General features: G+C 36.7%; 2 protein-coding genes across 4 annotated transcripts in view; one reads left to right on the forward strand and one right to left on the reverse strand.

Annotated features, from left to right (window-relative positions):
- The window catches only part of TBCD (tubulin folding cofactor D), a 129600-nt gene that overhangs the window by 27884 nt on the left and 82637 nt on the right, over positions 1–19079 (forward strand). For all 3 annotated transcript variants that reach the window (XM_055722629.1, XM_055722637.1, XM_055722620.1), the window contains one exon: positions 543–637. In XM_055722629.1, coding sequence (XP_055578604.1) covers positions 543–637 — 95 coding nt within the window. The remainder of the gene's footprint in view (positions 1–542; positions 638–19079) is intronic.
- On the reverse strand, positions 4462–12802 carry ZNF750 (zinc finger protein 750). Its single transcript, XM_005444699.4, has 3 exons — positions 12713–12802; positions 6513–8147; positions 4462–6087 (listed from the first exon to the last, which is right to left on the reverse strand). The coding sequence occupies exons 2-3, from the start codon at positions 7934–7936 to the stop codon at positions 5367–5369; spliced, it is 2145 nt and encodes a 714-aa protein (XP_005444756.1). The 5' UTR covers positions 7937–8147; positions 12713–12802; the 3' UTR covers positions 4462–5366.

The raw sequence follows: 19079 nt of genomic DNA on the forward strand, positions 1-19079 counted from the left end.
TGTGCCATTTTTGATATTCTTTGCTGTGTTTACCATAGGTTGCTCTGTTCTCTTTTTATGGTTTTTTAAAGGTGGATAAACACCACTGTTGCTTACTGCATAAGCTTGTACAATGTGTTTATTGGGAACTATCGCTTGAACCTCTCGTGCTAGTTAAGGACTGTGTTTGGCACTAAATTCATTAGTTATTTTGGGTATGTGCTGTAAATCTGCATCTTTTGCCAGTGTACTGGAAAGTTGTTTTTTCGGGATGAATTTCAGGTATTGTACTCCTCTGTACAGAGGTTACATTTACATTGATAAATGGGTTTTTTGCTTATTTGATCGTGTTTATAGCAGCACTTATGTTGCACAGAAAGGGAAAGAAAACATGTTCAACTTGTCATTCTTATATTTTAGAAGTCTTAACAGGATTAATAACATGATAAACAGATGCTGGTTTGGATTATGTGTCTTTTAAAATGTTAGGAATTCACCATGAAAAATGAAATCTGAAAAGGGAAGGCTAGTTTTAACAGAACTTGTCTTTGTTCTAAAATTAGTTTCCAGGAAACAGACAATGCATGGCATGGTGGATGCCTGGCTCTGGCTGAATTAGGCAGAAGAGGATTGTTACTCCCTTCCCGAATTTCAGATGGTGAGTTGTAGTTGCTGAGTGTTAGTAAGTTCATGAATTAACAGTTTATAGTATTAGAGACTGAATGTGTGGCAATAGACTGGAATTTGCTGATGTGAGTGTGCTAAGTAATGACTGTAGTGTTGAATTCTAGAGTAAAAAATACGCCTATGGGGATATTTAAGGTACTTCTGTCAAAAGCGTTGTCTTGGGCGTGCCTTTTTAAATACTTAATAAATTTTTCGATCCAAAATTAAATTAGTTTCTTGGGGTTTTCTTCTTTCTTCCTGCCTGCCATGTTTCTCTGTACAGATGTATAAAAATAATTCTGTATGTCTCTGTATTGTGTCAGTGTCATTATTTAAATAGAATATATTAAATAATTGATGACTAACTTTCACTTTAAAGCTATTAGCTTATGCTGTTTGTTTCTGATTAAATTTCAGAGGCCAATTTTGCATAATTTATACATAAATTGTTTACGTTTTTAATGGGTTTTTGAAATATTAGGATGGAAAGAAAAATAACAGGGCAGAGGATTTGTTTCTTTGTGTGTTCTGTATGTATCAACCTACATTGAAGTACAGAGGTATTAATGTGAAAGCAGTAGTTCTCTGTGATTTCGGTCAAGTTTTTATAGAAATGAAATGAGAGAAGCATAATGTAGTAGTACACGTCCACTATTGGGCACTTTTACAGTAGTATCTTGGGCTAGATGGTTCTTTTGATCTCATCTGCTATTCCTGTGTTGAACAGAGAAGTTGAACACTGCATTTTCAAAAATGCTTCAAAATTGTTTTTTTAATTAGGTTGCCAGATCTTTTCTATTCTGAAGATCTGTTGACTTGTTCTGGAAGAAACTGTAAAATATGGTATTTAATACAGTTAATTATTCTGTGTCGTGTCCAATATGGTATCTGTTTTGTATGTGAGAATTTTTGTGCAGCTAGCCTTTTTTTTTTTTCTGTTTTCTAATTACTTTTGCCCTTGTATGATAAAGATGAAACAGTTAAAAAAACCCCCAACTTTAAGAATGGGAAGTCATCCAAAGGTAAGCCTCTATTTTAGTTCTAACAAAACTGAAACTATACACCTCTGTCAAAGAATCAGGGTAGGTAGTCATGCAGAAGTCATGAGTGAATCCTAGCTCTGCCAGTGATTTGACCTGTGCTGTGAAACCATCTCTTTCACTTCTTAGGTTGAATTTTTGTAAATGTAGAACAGGGGTGTTAGTTGTATCCTTTTTTTTACTGCGGAGGTACAGTGAAAGTGTATTGCTGCCTGTGAAGGTGATTTTAATATATGTAGGTTTGTATGTAAGTTTTCAATAGGTCCCAATTGCATAACAGGTAGCCTTCTGTTACTGGGGTGGAAGAATATAAAGCTGAGATGGCAGAGGAAGGGAAGGAGAGAACACAATTGTGGCAGCAAGGTCTTTCTGGGAAAGAGGCATAAAAGGTCTAAGGAAGAATTATTTTATAGGAATCAGAGTGCTAAGAATTCCAACAGTTGTTATATAAGAATATGGGTAAGAAACCTAATCAGACACTACCTTGAACAAACTGCAACTCCTTTGGTTATCTGATATTCAAGAATGAGTTACACAGAAGGCAGAAAGGTATGATATTGTGAAGGATGAGTAAAAGGGGGTAGTCTGAATTTGTAGGTATAGAATTTGGAAAGGCTTGGACATAAAGTGGGATGCAGCTAGTGAAGAATATAACTGGTAATGACATCATGTTATATATGTCTTCATCAGACTCAAACCTTTATTGCTGAGCAGATATAGGCTGCAGAATAGCCACGGCACACTTCACATTGTTCCTCCTCTGTTTTTTTTTCCCTTTTGCTTCCCTTTTGCTTTAATGGACCTTGTTTTCCATTTAAATTAACATGAAAAAAATAATTTTATTGAATACTGTTTGTTCTAGTTTTAATTTGCAAATCTGTCTTACTCAGTTTTGCTTTATCTAAGTTAGCCAATCCACTTTTAATGTAGAAATTCAAAGTCCATTATAATAATTTGGAGAAAGACAAAGGAATGAATTCTGGAAGTTGGAAGAAAAGCTAGCAGTGGTAAGAGGGGTCTGTTTGAAAGGCAGACTTACGTTCAAATTGTCTAACAATGATTTCAGAAATTAGGACGAGTGCAAAGTAATATTCCTAGTTAGGAGTAAGCAACCACAATTCAAGATATAGGCTGTTACTTCCAGGCAGTGGTTATGCAGGAGAAGTCTTAAGAGTTCATGTGGGTCACCCACATGAATCAACAATTTTATTTAGCTCAGCAGAACAAGATGGTGGAAAAGAAGTCGTAAACAGTGTGTGGTTAATCTGTCCATCTCACTTGATACTAGAATTCTGACACATAGGGATCTTAGGACATCACACTTAAAAGATCATTTAAAGAAAGCTAGCAGGAATCATGAAGAGAGCAGAAAATAAGATTGACAGGGAAAGGCTGAAAGAACTGAGGTTATTTGGTTGAGAGAAGACAGAACTGAATGCTTATTCTCTTCCTCTTTAAAGAAAACCTTTATTTTTGACAACTATTTTCAGTAACCAGAACAAGATTACAGGTATAATGTGCAGCAAGAGAATAGTTAGGTAAGCATTAGGACTGATTTTCTTACTCTAAAGGAACTGGAGCCCTACAATATTTCATGGACATTGAGTTAGAAAAATTTCTGTTAGGAAGGACAAAAATAAAGTTATTCAAGTTATGGAGAGCTGTTTGACTGGTTAACCTCTATGTGGTTCCCTTTAGCCCAGTTTTTATTTAATTTGAAGAGTGAAGATGAGGTAGACTTCACCACTGGAGCTTGTTTCTATGAATAATATCTGTATAGAGATGGTGAAGAATAAATTGTATGGAAAACCACCACAAGGTTTTTCCTTGTTGATTTAAAGACATTCATATCAACAATAAAATAGATGAGTTTTTTCAAAATTATGGACAAGGGAAACTATGAAACTTCCTGCTTCTATGAAACTTTAAGAGATTAGTGAGGCAGATAGCTTAATGTAGTTTAAAAAACAGCAGCGATGACACTAGGCTCTGTAGGTTCATGTTTGGAAATCATGGATTTGATAGCATATGTCCCTAAGCTTGAAGCTTTGAACTTGGCCTAGAAAGAAGCTCTTTCTCCTTGTTTCATCATGTACTGATGTCCAACTTCATACATCATACTTTCTTACCACCTTAACGTGGTAATTTGAGTTAACTGGACTTCTTCTGTTACCGTATTCCCTTTGTTGAAAAGCAGATTGATATTCTTGTCTTTTGATAATCCAGGAAAAGCTTTTATCTATAAAAGACTAATGTTTAGGCAGGTGAGGATGTCTATTTTCTGAATAATGAATCAATGAGAAATTTATACCCATAGTTCGAAGTGAATAATGCTTAGTCTGGGTTTGTTTTACTTAGACTGGTAGTGTATACTATGCAAATTTACGCAGGGTGTTTATACAGTGGAACAGCCTTATTTTTGTTAAACTTTTGTAGAAGTTTCGCTAAGTTGGACAGCAGCTTTAAGGCAGAGGAAATTCTGAGGTTTGTCACATGGAGCTAAAATACAGATGGATTAATCAGCATAATGAACTTCCTTCACTGAAGGAAACTCCTTTTTTAGTGTTAATTGGTATTCCGTGCCAAATTCTACTTGTAAATTGAGACTTTGGCTAGCAATTTCTGTGCTAATTTTTCTTACAAAATATGTCACAGATAGTGTAGTGAATGTATTTGTGTTCATTAATGACTTCCCATATACTTTAAGTACAGGTCACAGATTTATTTGAAAAATTGCAAGTTTATATACATAGTTATAGAAGCAGAAAATAGTTTTAGGATGTATGTAGATAGAAGCACACTGAAACTAATAATTAGTGATACATGTATACTGAAATAAGACCTTCACCAGGAGAGTTGGCCTCAGGTGAAATAAATTATATAAATAATCTTCTAGGCTTGGAGTTTGAAGGTTGCCCAGTGTCTGTCTAACCTCAGGAGTAGGCACCTACGTTGTTTAGATCTTCAAATTTTTGGTGTTGTTTTCATAGTGGTTCAGTTAAAGGTGGACATAAACTGCATTTGTTAAATTGGTGCAGGCTTTCTTTGCTTTAACTTGAATCTTGTTTTTAGTCAACGTAAGAACAGCTTGCTTATACAAGGCTTGGATCTGTTTGTTTAAACTGGCATCTGCCTCTGAGTAACAAATATTGACCTGTTGTTTTGTGTTATAATAGCAAGGTGAATTCATACACAAAACAGTTTTTACAGTAAATTCTAAATAGCCAGGTTTAATCTTAAGCTTATTTAAACTACTGCACAGTGAAATAAAAAGTTGTTCAAAGAAAAAAGAAAAAAACCCACTATTAAATGAAATTAAGCCTGAAAGACTATGACAGTATGTTATTGAACAGTATTGTTTCTAGAGCTTAAGCATCTTTTAAGAAAAGAAGTTGTAAAAGTTATTTTACATTAATACAATTGCAAAAACCGTTAAAGATTCATCTAATGTACTTTGGCTTTAGTAACGAATGCAAAAATTCACTCATCAAAATCTGAGCTTATACAAGGGAAAGTTCAGTTACTTAAAAATATTAATATAAAATTATGAACATTATTTACATGGGAGGAATTGAATATATCTTGTCAGGGACCAAACCCAATAAGAGGCGGTTTGTAGAAATTTTATGGTGTTGCTGGTAACTAGCTTCTATGACCAGACACTCATTGGAAAGTAAAGTATTAAGATATTCTTGTTCTCTTCCTTAAAGTGAAGACTCTGCTACAGTCATTTGGCCTTACTCTTTTAGTACCTTGCTGTGATTTTGCTGATTCTTTCTGATTTGTCCTTTTTTGTCCTTTTACTTTTTGATTGCACTGAGTATCCTGAGTATCAGAAGAATTAAGAGTAGGTTCTGTACACGAAGCATTATCGTCCTGAGGACTCTGCCCTTCGTTGTCCATTCTAGCTTTGCTTGGGCTGTACGCAGCTAGCTGACAGAGGGCTACAGCTGCTGTTTGTTTCTGTTCATCACAGCTGTCAATTATTCTTAAGTCTTGAGCTTCATTATGGTGAGCTGTGAAAGAAGATTTGTCACAGGCACCGTTAACAGGGTTCTTGGGGTTACATGCATCTGCTCCGGAGGTTTCATTTTCGGTGTTTGGAGAAGTAGCAGCACCATTATCATGAGATGGACTGTGGAATGATGGTTTTAGGCTTACTGTGTTACAGGAATCTTTTACCGAGAGGTTCAGAGGCATGTCTTGCAATTCCAGGAAGTTCTGACTTTCTGTTTTGGGTGTCGTTTTGTATGCATGCTCATGTGTAGGTCCTGTGTTTGTATCAGCCTTTTTTGAAAGATTAAGGGGAACTATCCCTGTGTCGTCTTCTGTGTTGGACAGTGAACCTTCATTGTTATGGCTTTCGTTCTGTGTGTGTGAATCTTCATCAGTGACGTTAATGCTGAAATAAATGAGGAGAAAAAGAGAATTCACCATCAGTTGCTCTTTTACATTGGGGCTGAGGAAGTGAAGTGGGCAGGGAGGAAAAAGTCTGGCTAGAAGTCTGGTAATTCTGTTGTTTCTCCTTTAACCCTCCCAAGTCCCTTTTACCATACACATTGCTGTAACACAGGTATTTCCTGAAATACGCAGACACATGCATCGTAATGGTATTGGAAATACCTGATACACTTAAGGAAAACGACTGGTCTACTCACTGTAGCAACTGTGAGTTGTACTATGCTTTGCGCAGTTAATATAGAACAAATGATCTCGATGCTGTAAATGTAAATATATTTATGAGGCATCGCATGAAATGTGCCCATCTATCTTTGTGTGTCCCTAGTAAATCTGACAAGAATTTGCAAAGTGATTTTATTATTTTACCTGGTAGGTGAATCTCCTCTGTCTTGCTGTGTCTGCACACTTTGAAGCGGAGTTGGTTGATCAGTGCTTTTTCTCACAGGTTTAAAAGCTGTGAAGTTTTCTTCTGGTTGATCATACTTGCCAAGCGACGTGGAAGATGACTTGTTAGAGAGGTCAAATAAGCCTTCGCATGCATGGCTTGTCTGGGTGAAGTTGGTTGGGCTGGGTCTGCCAGGGGAGCCTGTTGCCGCGCTTCCTGCGAGAGGGCTCATTTTAGCATTCTCTCTTTCATTTTGGTCATCTTTGGAATGACTTTTGGCATGCAATAATGTCATTTCTTTTTCATAATCTGCTTGTTTTTTATGTGAACTTAGAGGGTATTGTTGGGATGGGCTTAAAGAAGCTGGATACAGCAAGGTAGTTTCTTCCATTAGATGAGAATTTTGATCTCTGTTAATACCAGCTACATGTGAAAATCTGTAAAAAGGATCTGTTGGCCTACAAAATCCATATGGTATCGGAGGAGTGGAATGATATTGTTGGAACAATCGATAGTGTTCATACGCTGATGGATTTATGGGTTTTGGAAGCGGGCCAGGGTGGGGAAGAAAGTGTCTTTGATCTTGTGTGCCATAGACAGACAGAGCAGAGCTTTCACACTCTGAATTACCTGGAAGCAAGTAAGGTGTGTAGATAGCCAGCCTATGCTCATAAAAATGGGGCGAGTACTCAGGAATCATTGGTTGCATGTAAGGTGAAATGGAACCAAAGCCTTTTGTAGGAGCAACTTTATGTGGAAACTCTGGGAGGAAAGGAGAACCTGCTTTCCATGGGTGACTTGGTGCATGGAACGCAGACTTGGTGTGAAAAGGTGAACTTTTGTTAGAGAGTGATACAATGTCAGATACTTCACTAGTTTCTGGGCCTTTACTATCTCTGTGTTCTCCTACAGGAACGAAAGCCGAGGGCCTCACGATGCTGTCCAAAAGAGGCTGCATGCTGATGGCGCTTTCTGCTGTAGTGCTGGCAGGGTTTAATTCCTTCTGCATCACAGGTTTTTGTCCTTGAATTGCTGTGCTTGTTGCCTGGTTTTGTAATTCAACATTTTCCTTGGCATCTTCTTTTGCAAAAGGATATTGAGGCTTTGAATCGAGATTTGACAGTCCGTTTGTGACAGATTTGGAAGAAGTTGGCTTGACTGTAGATTCAAGCTGATTGATCTGTTTGGGCTCCAAAGAACTGGTCTTTGGACACTTGATAACGCGATCCTGCTCCGATACTAAAGTAATTGAGTTCTTGCAGAGGCCATACTTCATGTGGTTGAAAAGATGGGATTTCTCATTGCAAGTGAAGGGGCACTGAAAACACTTGTACTTAAATGGCTTTCCTGGTGGTCTTGGGATATAATGAGGCTTCTTTGGTTTACGTTCTTTGAGCAGACTCATTTTTTTTTCTGCTTTAAACAATTAAATGTAATGGTTCTTTATAAAAACTTTATTGTGGTTAGCTTTCCTCAGTTTTAGCCTCTTGATGTTTCCAGTTTTTCAGGTTTCTAGAATCCTTCTTCCCAGGTGAAGAGAGGAAGCCAACTCCGGCGGTGTCTCAGGGAAGAGGGGGTGCCGGAAAACAACACTTTTGCAACTGGCAGTGCAGGAACTGTAACACAAAGTTTAAAATTAGCTGTAGTGGAATATTGGAACTAAATACAAAGTATACACTCTTTTAACTGTATTCCCCCTCATATTACATATGGTGTGTTGTGCATATTTTATTTTTTTTAACAAACCAAAAATGCTGGGTGCCAGACTTGAGGTTGATGCACATTAAACTGTGACATCCCTCTGCACCTAAGCATGGTCACAGAAGTGGCCTAATTTTCAGCAGTGCTAGTCACCTGCCTCGCTACCAGCTTGAAAGAGTTTTCTTTGAGAACTGGTGGAATGTTCATTCAGAAGATGAAAGTAGAAATCTAGGTGGAGCTGTTGAGAGAGGAGTGGAGGTGGGTAGGATGAGAAGAGGCAGGTCCTGGCAGCAGCTGGATATGGGGCAAGCCTGTCGGGCCGGTTGGGGAGAGAGGAGGGAATTTCCTGCTTTGGTGAAACGAGGGTGGAGTGGACTGGGTGCACTTGGGTAGCTGACTTGGCTCTTTCAGGACTGACCAACCCCCTCTTTCAACTGGCATGGCATTTCCTAACAGCCTAATCTCAATGGGTACCTCAAAAGTGGCCAATCTCTCGAAGGATAAAACCACACCAATTTTCTTCCTCTTCCTAATTCAATTAAGAGAAATGAGTACTGCAATATCTGACTAATAGAATCTTCTGCTTGATAAGCACATTTCACATTCTTGGGCTGTGTAGCACCTTACATATGGCGTACAGTTAACGCAGACACACAAGTGTATTAATTCAGGTTAAAAAGTGTCTGGCAGTAATTGATTTATACGGGAATGATCCATCTGCCTTTCTTCAGAAAAACGAAGGTTGTGGATACTTTATACAGCCTAATGATTTGCTCAGTAGATAAGTCAGGAGGGCTTGTATCAGCTTGTTCCATTATGTTCACTGATTCTGAAGGCGTGAGAAACTCTCAGAGTCAAGTTCTCATGATTTTATAGGATGTGTTATGGCAGAGATCTAAAAACTGATGATTTCATCATGAACTATAAGCATCATTATCAAAATGATGACTGTTGCAAAACCACGTACTGTATCTATTGTGTTACCCGAAACTACAGGAATACTAATTGTAAGAGTGACTAGATAACTTGATGGTTGTTTGTTTTTTTTTTTAAAAAAAGCTTTTTACATAGACGTTTGAATTAGTAGTATTAAAATACCAACTTTATGAAAAGAATTGCTGGTAATTACATGCTGTGAGATTTCAGTTAAAGTAGGGATGTTTTGCATTTCTTAAATCGGAGATTATTTAATAGAAAATGACATGCAACACATTATGAAAACTGAAGGCAAGGCTACAGAACTGCTGCTTGTTTCATCAGGTATAGTAATTCTAGAAAATTGTATTAAATGTTGTTTCTGTTGTCATAGGAATATTAGTTTTGTTAAAATAGTAATTGTGAAGGCACTCTGAAAAATGCAAAATTGCTCTGTAAGTAAAAAAAGCTTGATTGTTTTTTCTTAGTATTTACAAATGATTAAATGTTGCAATAGCCTAAAGAAAAAGGAATGTGTAGAGAAGTAGCTTTTTATTTTTCAGGTTTTAGCAAAGCTGTTTTGGTTGTTTGAGTTGGATACTGATACTGTAACAATGAAAAAAAAAAAAAGAATTATATAGCAGCATGTTAAAGTTATGCCGTTGAAGCCTGGTTAAAATAGTAGTTAAATAATCGAAAAAAAAATCATATCATATTTTACAAAAATAAATAATGATAGCCAGAATTGCTTTGAAAGATTAAGAATAATGCTTTTACATTAAAAATAAAATAAATAAAAATTGAGGTGTAGGAGGGGAGGTCCAGAGAAGAAACCGGTCTTTCTTTTTTTTTTTTTTTTCCTTAAGTGAGCTTGTTGCATTTATTTTTGACTAATGATGTATAACTAATGTGGACAGTCTGTAGGGGACTTGGTCCAGTCAGTTTGTACCTGTTGCTCTTTATATCTTCTTGGAAGCACTTGTACTAATTATTTTTGAAAAAAAAATAATATTGTTGTCAAAACTCCATTGCATTCTTAGTTAAACCATTTATGATAACAGTCTGAATTTGCATTCAGGTGCAGCTCTTATAATAAAGAGATGTTAATTAGATTTTCTTGTTCTGCTAGCTTTCCTTTGCTTAATAATGAAAATTCCTGTGTGTCCTGTTCCCCCCCACCCCGACTTTGTACTTGGTATTTAACTTTGAATCAAGTTATTCCTGTTCAACAGAGTATTAACTATCGTTTCTTAATAAGATAGAATGCATTGTTGCAGTTTTAATGTTAGAAATTTGGAGCATTGGAGCTTCTTTGCCATGTGCACAGCAGGAAAGGATTACAACAGCTTTTTTTTTTTTTTTTTTTTTTTCTTGATTTGTTTTGATGGCATGCTCAACCTGCAGACAGTAGTGCTCCCAGAACCTGCTGCTCTGACTTGGGAGGTGTAGAACAAGTAGCTTATTTTAAAGGTTGTTTACCCTTTTGTTAACATAGACTTGTGTCAGCCAGATTAATGCTCTGTTTCTCTCTTTTACTGTTTAATCCCTTTTCTTCTCATGGTTTAAAAATGCCAGTAATAAAATATTTCTAAACGCAGACAAGAAGGATAATTTCTCCTCCAGTCTCTAAGTAAAACATAGGCGTATCTGGCAGAGGTACATATTTCATAATTAAAAAAATTTAAAAGTACTTGATCCCACAGATACAGCTGGAAAAGACATTAATAGTTTAAAATAGGTGCAAACAATTAAAACTGTCTCTATATAAATAATGTTACAGTTGTACAATATATGTTTTGTGCTACCAAAAATAAAATCTAGTATAAGAAAGAAAAATCAAAATAAATAGTTGCTTTTTCCTTAAACTTGAATGGCATAACTTATGGTATCTTTTTAAAATAGAAAATGTTCTTCAGTAGCAGGATGATAGTTTTCATGTAACTTTTTTTTTTTTTTCAGATTGAGAATTTATTTTCTGTATACCTGATTTTTACCAATGCAGATAGTTAATATTATTAAAATTTTCTCTTTCTAGCTTTGAAATGTAGTGGTATTATTTATTTATATTTTTATTGGAAATAGATTATTCAGATAATATTGGTTAAGCTGGGGTTGTCTTATTTGTCTGTTTTTTGTCGATACTGTACCTCCTCACAGCTTTCTAACCTGTAGCCCTTTCCAGCCTGAGACTGATAGCTGCAGGTTTTCTGCCTTTTATTTTTGAAAGTTTCTTGTTGCTACCTCCTTGCCTTTAATATATTAGCAAGTTCAGAAAACAAGAATATTGTTTAACATTGTGTACGTGTGTGTATAAATATATAAACAAAAATGTATGTGGGTATAAGTGTATACACACATGCACATATGTATTCATACACATGCATACACACATACATATATATGTACATATATACATGTGCATGTTGTTTTTTAGGTTTTTAAGTAGTCTAAATTGTTTAAGATGCCCAGTTGATCAAAGAGGAAATTTCAAAATGTCTTTTATTACAAGCAGGGATGGTAATTATATTTCTTTTTAGGACACTGCTTTAGCAAACTACGTAACAGTTTGTCATGCACACTCCATTATTATTGCAGTATCCTTTTGGTGATGTTGATCTCTCTGACCAGGAGTACTCACCGGGGTGGAACATTTTGAAGGACATGCTATAATTAAAATATTGTGATGTGGCATTATTGCATAACTCAAGGACATGCCATTGTCACCTACCTAGAGTGTTGCAAGAACAAGATTTGTGAGTTTTATTCTAGCTGAGATTTTCCAGTGATTAACCACCACTCCCTTCTAAACTTCCAGTTCCTTTAAACTGAAAGATAAATTTTAACGCAACTGTTTGTTAATGAGGAGGAAATATGGGTGAGAGGAGTGGGTTGGCGAGGATGGGAAGGGAAGTGTGTGTTGAAGGTATGGACCGAAGAGGAGCGCGTGCTTGTGTGTGAGTGCGCGTTTGAGAAGTAGTGCAGAAACAGAGATTAAATAATTGGTTAGGCAGCATGGATAAGAAAAAAAATAAATTTTGTAAATATGAAGTTAACAATTCGATGTCTTCATACACTTTAATTGACTAGAGAGAGGATAGCTCAAAACAATCCTATTTTCTGTGCTAAATTCCCAGAAGCTGGAAAAAATAATAAATCAAAACTGGAGTATCTTGTTTTCATACAAGCTTTTCAGATTAACCCGACACTATTGTATGAAGAATAGTTGGCAGACGAAACATAGCAATTTTAAGCAATACAGCTTTTTGTCATATTTCAATATAATACATTAACTTCCTGTGTGAAAAAAGGTGCTTAAAACACTTTTCACCAACAAGAGCTAGTTATTATAAAAACTTGCAAGAGTTAGTTTTTCTCTCTCAAACTAAAATATTTCCCTCTCCTGTTGAAACTTTGTGCTGAAAGCTGAAACTGGTGCAGTAAGCGCACCTGCTAGGAGTCACCTAGGCTTGGGAGACAGCTGAAAAGCGAACCCTTCTGATCTGCTTTTTAGTTAATACGAACTCACTTTATTTGGAAAAAAAATGCTCGAAAGAAATGTACTTACCGGATACATAGGTGTCCGAAACCTTCAAGGGGATCCCTGTTGGGAAGCTGTAGCTGTCACTGCTGAGAGAGAAGTACCTGTTCTCTGCTGGATCTCTAAGTGAAACTGCAGGAGGCTGTTTCAGGGGAGGGACTTAAGAAGTGTAGGAGTTGAGCCCTCGGGGTGTAGAGATGCACCTGATATTACTCCAGCCCGAAGCTACGATTCATTTGTTTGCGTCCACTGCTTTCATTCAGCATTACCTCAGCATCTAAGCTATCGAAGCGAGCTCTTGTCACTTTTGTGCCCTCCAACAACCAAGTTTTACTCTAAACTGTAGGTCTGTTCCTCTGAGTAGCAGGCTGCACTGTGGGGTCAGAGCTGGCTCAGGGAACACACCGAGCTTTCAATGGCTTTAACGGCTGTAGAAGTGACTCGTAAGCAGCAGAATTGACTGTACACAGGGGGTAGCTAAGCTTAAGCATAATAATTTTTACTCTTTTATTAGAGACTGACATTTTTTATTGAACACCTTTGTAGCTTTAATATTCCTGCTCTTGTTTTCCTCCCCTTCTCCATTTTTATTTAAATCTTTTTGTCCTTCATGAGTCTCCTTTCTGAAGGCGGGACTGAACTAACTGCAAGCTTGCTTGCCACAGGAACCTGCCAAAGCTTGCCTATAATCAGCAGTCAAATGTACAGATCCTGTAAGTGGAAGAGAGTCACCTCAGGAAGAAATTGATTAGCGCGTCTGTGTGTTTGTTCAGGAGCTGTGAAATTGAATGGCAAAAGGAGAAAGTCAACTGATCATCCACAGATTAGTACTAGTACTTGTTTTTAGTTAGGGTTTATAAACGACAGATTTATTAGTGTATTTGCCAGTCATCTAGTGACATTGCTGAGTTGTTTAGTGAAATAATTACTCGTGCATACTGGTTGTTGAAAGGAAAAGCTTTTGATAGTTCTAGCGCACTCTAAAAAACATTCCTGTTACTGAATGTTAAAATAAAGGGGGGGGGGGGTTGGCTGCTAATTCTAATGTTATTGAGACATTAAAATTTTTGTTCAAAACTGTTCAACTTGCCTGGGTGAACATGATAACCCTCTTGTTTCACCCACTGTTCTATAGATAAGGCAGTTGCAGTTTATTGAAACTTTTAAATACAGAAGTATGATGAATTTTATACTTGGCAAAAGTATGGTCTTTTGAATGAAAGTTGTTAAGGAAATTGTCACTACAAAACCTGTTCAGGCAGTGGGTAAAAGTGGTTTCAAAATCAGTCTCTAAAGCAATGTCTTAAAAATAATTCTAAAGGTGTGGCCTTTATCTTGATGGAATGACTTACGGACATCTGCTTTCCTATCTAGGTGCACAGATCACCATCCTTCCCCTTGCTATGCCAATGTAGTTTTCTGGAAATTGTTTTCCTGAATATAAGCAATCACTAAATTTAAGGTAGAAAGGTGGCTCTTGGGGTTTTTTTAATTATTTTTTTATTACTATGTTCCTACAATGCAGTTTAGCAGTGTAAAAAGATGTCATATTACTGTCCAGTTGTTTGTAAATCCTTTGGCTTTAGATGGAGTAACAAGAGTGTTTGTAGTTCATCATTCTTCCATTTAGTTGTTTTGAAGAAAAGTAGTATATCAGAAAATAATGCCTTCAGAAAAAGATCTTGTAATGTCTGCATTCAGAAGCATCTCTGAAAAGATCTAAGGAGTAAAGTCCTTTGCTTTTTCAACAGAAGATGTTTCTCAGCAGTTCTCACTCGGTAGCGAATAGCCTTTCTTTTAGGTCAGTAAGTTTGCGTGCCATATCAATCTACGTAACTGTCCTCATTTTTCTTCTGCAAATGTGGGTCATTTTATGTTGTCTGAAGGAAGGTACCATCAGGTTTCTTTTTTTGCATGTGGTGGTGTGAAGGTAAGTTTCCTTGAATAGTCAGATCAGTTTTTTTGTTTTGAAAGAAAATTCCAATTTCTATCATCTAGAGGAAGTTCCTTTAATATAGGTGACTGAGCTGGAGTAAGAGGCAGTCAATATTTGAACTTTAATTTTATTTCCTACCCCCTTCTCCCTGGTCTGGTATGTGGAAGGGGACACATGATGTCCAGTTGGTGCCTCGACCCGAGGGAAGTAATGTTTTAAATCTTACCTACTTCCTGGAATTTGCTAATACTAGTCAGGTCACCTGAAATCAGCTGTGAACAAAGTAGAACTGGAAAAAAAAGAACAGCTAATGTAAATGCTCCTTTCTTGGTGCTTGGATGGTATTAAAAATTCAAATCTGGGAGAGAAGATTGATTGGCGGACCCCAGAAAAGGAACATGAGAGCTTCTGTTTGTGTATACTTCTGGAAGTAATAAGTCTTTATTGCAGTGGTGTTTCATCACTCATTTTTGTTAACTCATGATACTTGCATTCTGAGTGTTAGATACACTGAACCCAGTCACCTGTTGGTAGCACCCTTTTCCGTTTACCTGAGCACAAGTCAGAATTAATTAAGAGCACCAGAACTGACGTAGTAAAATTTGGATTTATTGATACTTTTATCCCAGGTTGCTTTCTTTAAAACGGGATGGTTTTCGTATCTCTGGAGAGCTGAAGCATTAGTTTTATATCTTCTTTGGTGTAGAATATGCCGCTTTGTTCCAAGTTCTATTTAACATTCAGTATCAGATAAGTGTTGTTTAGCTGGAGTTGAATTTCATAGGTTTACTTACCATAGCATAAAACTGCTGTTCTATAAATGTTACAAACTTCCTTCTTTGTGTTTTTATATGAAGTTTTTGGCTCAGCTTTAGCACTGAACAGAAAACAAACTGTCACTAGCAGAAACCGTATATACAGATGGGATGAACATAACCTATTCTTGATACACTTCTTACCTAATTTTTATTTTCCTCTTGCAGTTCAAAATTCCATTCCCCAGGTGTATGAAAGGGTGCCAAGTGTTGCTCTGGTCAGTTACCAACACCTCCATTAATCAGACAACTCCTAACTGTCTGCTCCAACACAAAGAATGGCCTTGGTGGCTGGGTAGTTCTGTTTTGACTTCACCTCCTATCAGTCAGGACTCTGATGCCAGCTTTTAGGGGGCGTCCACTGGTTGTCAGTCATCAGTAATGTTTCCGTATCTTTAGAGATGCCTTAATGTGTGAACTAGTTACTTATTCCAAGAAAAAGAATGGTTGTAGGTAAATGTGAATAATCTCATGTAGCTGATCACTGATAGACGTGGAGCTGGTGAAGCTTCGCTTGCCATAGAAAGGGAACGTCTCAAGAGCTGCGTGACAGACAATAATCACTTTTATCTTTGCCATCTTAGTTATGTATCTAGATGTGTGGCTTTGAGCTAAATGTTCAAGCAAGTCCTTTTGTCTTTCTTTGATCATTTGAATTGAAGTTATTGACAGGTTTTGCTATCTGTATTAGCATGTTTGGACTAGGTTATTCTATACCATTCCCAGAAGGGGGCAAATGTATTTCAATATAATTGCTGTAACTCATGCTGTGCCCCAAAACCTTACATGATTCTTGTACAGTATTCTCATAATTATTTTCTTCTATCCCATATGAATAGTTATTAGTCTTAATGCTTTTGGAATAACACCTTTGAAATGTGCCTTTGTTTTTCATAACGATTCCAGTCCCTGACTTTGGAGATATGTCTGGGCAGATTACCTTGCTGATGTTTGTCAGCCACTTGTTCATGATTACTAGAGCAAATTATTTGTATGGGAAAAGAATAAAAGCTTAGTAGTTAATAGCAACTGCAGATCATATTTTTAGATATTTATTGTGGCCTGCACTGTTAGTGTTTGGCCTGGAATGAGGATGATCTTCCTTCTGGTTCCCATCCTAACCCTTGGCCAGTGAAACGTCTTGGGGGAAGTAGGTAACATCAGAAACTGAGACTGTAGGCAAGACCATGAACTGTTTATAAGAAGAGATTTTTAATAATAATTATTTTCACTGCTAGTCATTCTAACAGAGTTGTAAAATGTACCTTTCTTCTGTTTCTACTTGATGCTCTGATTATATTTCCTTTTTAAAATCTATTATTTTAAAAGTGATTTTCATGCAGAATGTTTTTCTTTTCTGCTTTGAATGCAAGACTTATGCCAGAGATTGAGACAGTTCTCTCACTTGGATGAAGTTTTTCTCATAGGATCTGGTAGTAGGACCTGACTTGTACCATGTGCAGTTCTAGTACACGTGAAGTCAGTCCCGCACATTTTTCTTTGAGGCGTAACTGGCGTTGTGCGGCTGCGGTGCCGCTCTCACAAAGCGAGCAGTGAGGCATCTAATGAATACTCCTAGGCGCAAAATATTTTTAGCTTTGAGTAATTCTTTGAAACGTGCCAAATTTTATAAAGATTTTATATCATTACTATATATTTTCTACTATATAATACATTTTAAAAATGTAGAGTATAAACTAGCAAGTGATAGCTGATGTTTTATTTTATTCCATTGAAAAAATACTAATGCTGCGGGTCTTGAATTGTAGTTTGTCTGTTATGTTTTTGAATTTGAAGTTTCATGTTACCATTTAGCTGTAAAATTTCAGTTGTTTTTAGAATGGATCATACAACTAAATTTGCATGTTGGTAAAACATCTTTCCCTCCACAAAATGGCCAGAAGTAAATAAGAATCAAATCTTATGATCTGATGATGTATTTCTGTGAATTTCTACATCTGAAATTACAGCACTCCTAAACGAAACATTTCTTACTGTACAGCATATGTTAGGGCCAAAAACATATATTTTGGTGTGGTTTCAGTATGATTTCACATCTTTTGTTTTGCGCTCTGTTTGTGGTTTGGTAGGCTTCAGGATTATATATAGGGTTTTTTATTTATTTGGGTGGGGATAAATACTGCACAAACAAGAGAATCCTAGTTTACTTGAATTTCTGGTTTGCTTGTGAAAGGACATTATTAAAATTTCTCTTGATGACAGCATAGTATAAACTTTCTAGCTAATAAAGTGTGTCATATATAGGAACATGAAACTTCCTAGGTGTTCTTAATATGTCGGTGGTGAGATTGAAAGTGTTCAGCTGTTGAAGTCTCTCAGCAGCTCGCTGGCCACTGAATAGTTGCAGCTGTGTCTGCTAGATGGGTAGGACCCTAAACTTTCTCTACTTAAAGCCAGAGAAAGTCTCTTAAATGAAATTAGTGGTACAAGTAGTAGTGTTTCACAGTCAAAGATAACTTGCTTTTTTCTCTTTTTGTGTGTGTGTGTGTTTGCGCATTATGTGATCCTATTTTTACTATAAACCCAGATATGTTTAAAGTAAGGTTGGAAACATTTGCATCTCTGCCGACTAAGAAAAGAAAGCCAGAGAAAAGACTGGAAGAACTGTGTGGTTATGTTTGCAATGAATTGGTGCTTATTTTGGGAGGATTCCAGCCAGTAAGATGTCATTTTCGATCTGCCTACTGTCTTATATACCCTAACCATTCACAGTGAATAGACTGAAACAATCCAACAATCCCTCTCTCCTTTTTTAACTGTGGCAACAATGAAAACAACGTTTAAACAGAAGACGATAATGCCGATGAGATACACAGATAACAGCTCATTTGGAAGTCTGATACTGGTGGGTCAATGCAAGTGATCCAAATCTTGAATTTTATTTTTTTTAATCTCAGAATAAATGGAAGGGTTGAAATGGAGTGGAAAAAAACCCACCAAAACTCGTGAAGAATCAGGCTTTATTGGTTCTGTTTATAAATTGCTTTCAGAATAAAAGGAGAAACAAAAAAGTGCAAGAAGAAAGTATGGAGCATTGAAATCCCTAGTTAAGTGCTGTTAGTGAGGGGGCTGAGATAGATTTGAGAGGGGACCTTGCAGGTTATGATGCCTTGGGATTCAATGACAAAATCATATGTTTTTTACTTTTTCAAAGAGGTCAAACACAATGCTACCAGTATTCAAAAAGACCCTGACTTAGGGAAGTATTTTGTGTATTATTTCTGAATGGTAAGCATATTGTTTAAATACAAGACACTGGTTCTTTCAGTTGACATTTTTTCTCTGTTTTAAAAATGTCCTATTGTCAAGTATATTTTTTGTGAAAAGTTTGTATGAAATTAAGTCTTTCCTGCTGTCAGGTTTCAAGTAGATGTAGCCAATCTCAATAGCAGATGCTGCAGCTTTGTAGGAATGTCTGTGTATGCATGACTTCTGTGTCTGCAGTTTTAAAATTCCCTTGGCTTCTGTTGCAAATATCTTATTAATTTTGTTAGAGTCGATCTGTGCTGTGTGGTAGTACGGGATTGTCTGTGTTCCTGGTACAGAGAATACTTGCGTATTTGCTAGTACTGATAAGAGGTTGGATTCCTGTGTATTTTATCTGAGAGTACAGAGAATGGTG

Source organism: Falco cherrug, chromosome 1, assembly GCF_023634085.1.
Source record: "Falco cherrug isolate bFalChe1 chromosome 1, bFalChe1.pri, whole genome shotgun sequence".
NCBI lineage: Eukaryota > Metazoa > Chordata > Aves > Falconiformes > Falconidae > Falco > Falco cherrug.

Excerpts from the sequence above, each read along its gene's own strand:
- ZNF750 (XM_005444699.4), bottom strand. The coding sequence starts at position 7,936 with ATGAGTCTGCTCAAAGAACGTAAACCAAAGAAGCCTCATTATATCCCA. Across the intron at positions 6,088-6,512 it reads AGAGGAGATTCACCTACCAG|CATTAACGTCACTGATGAAG; the intron begins GTAAAATAATAA and ends CATTTATTTCAG.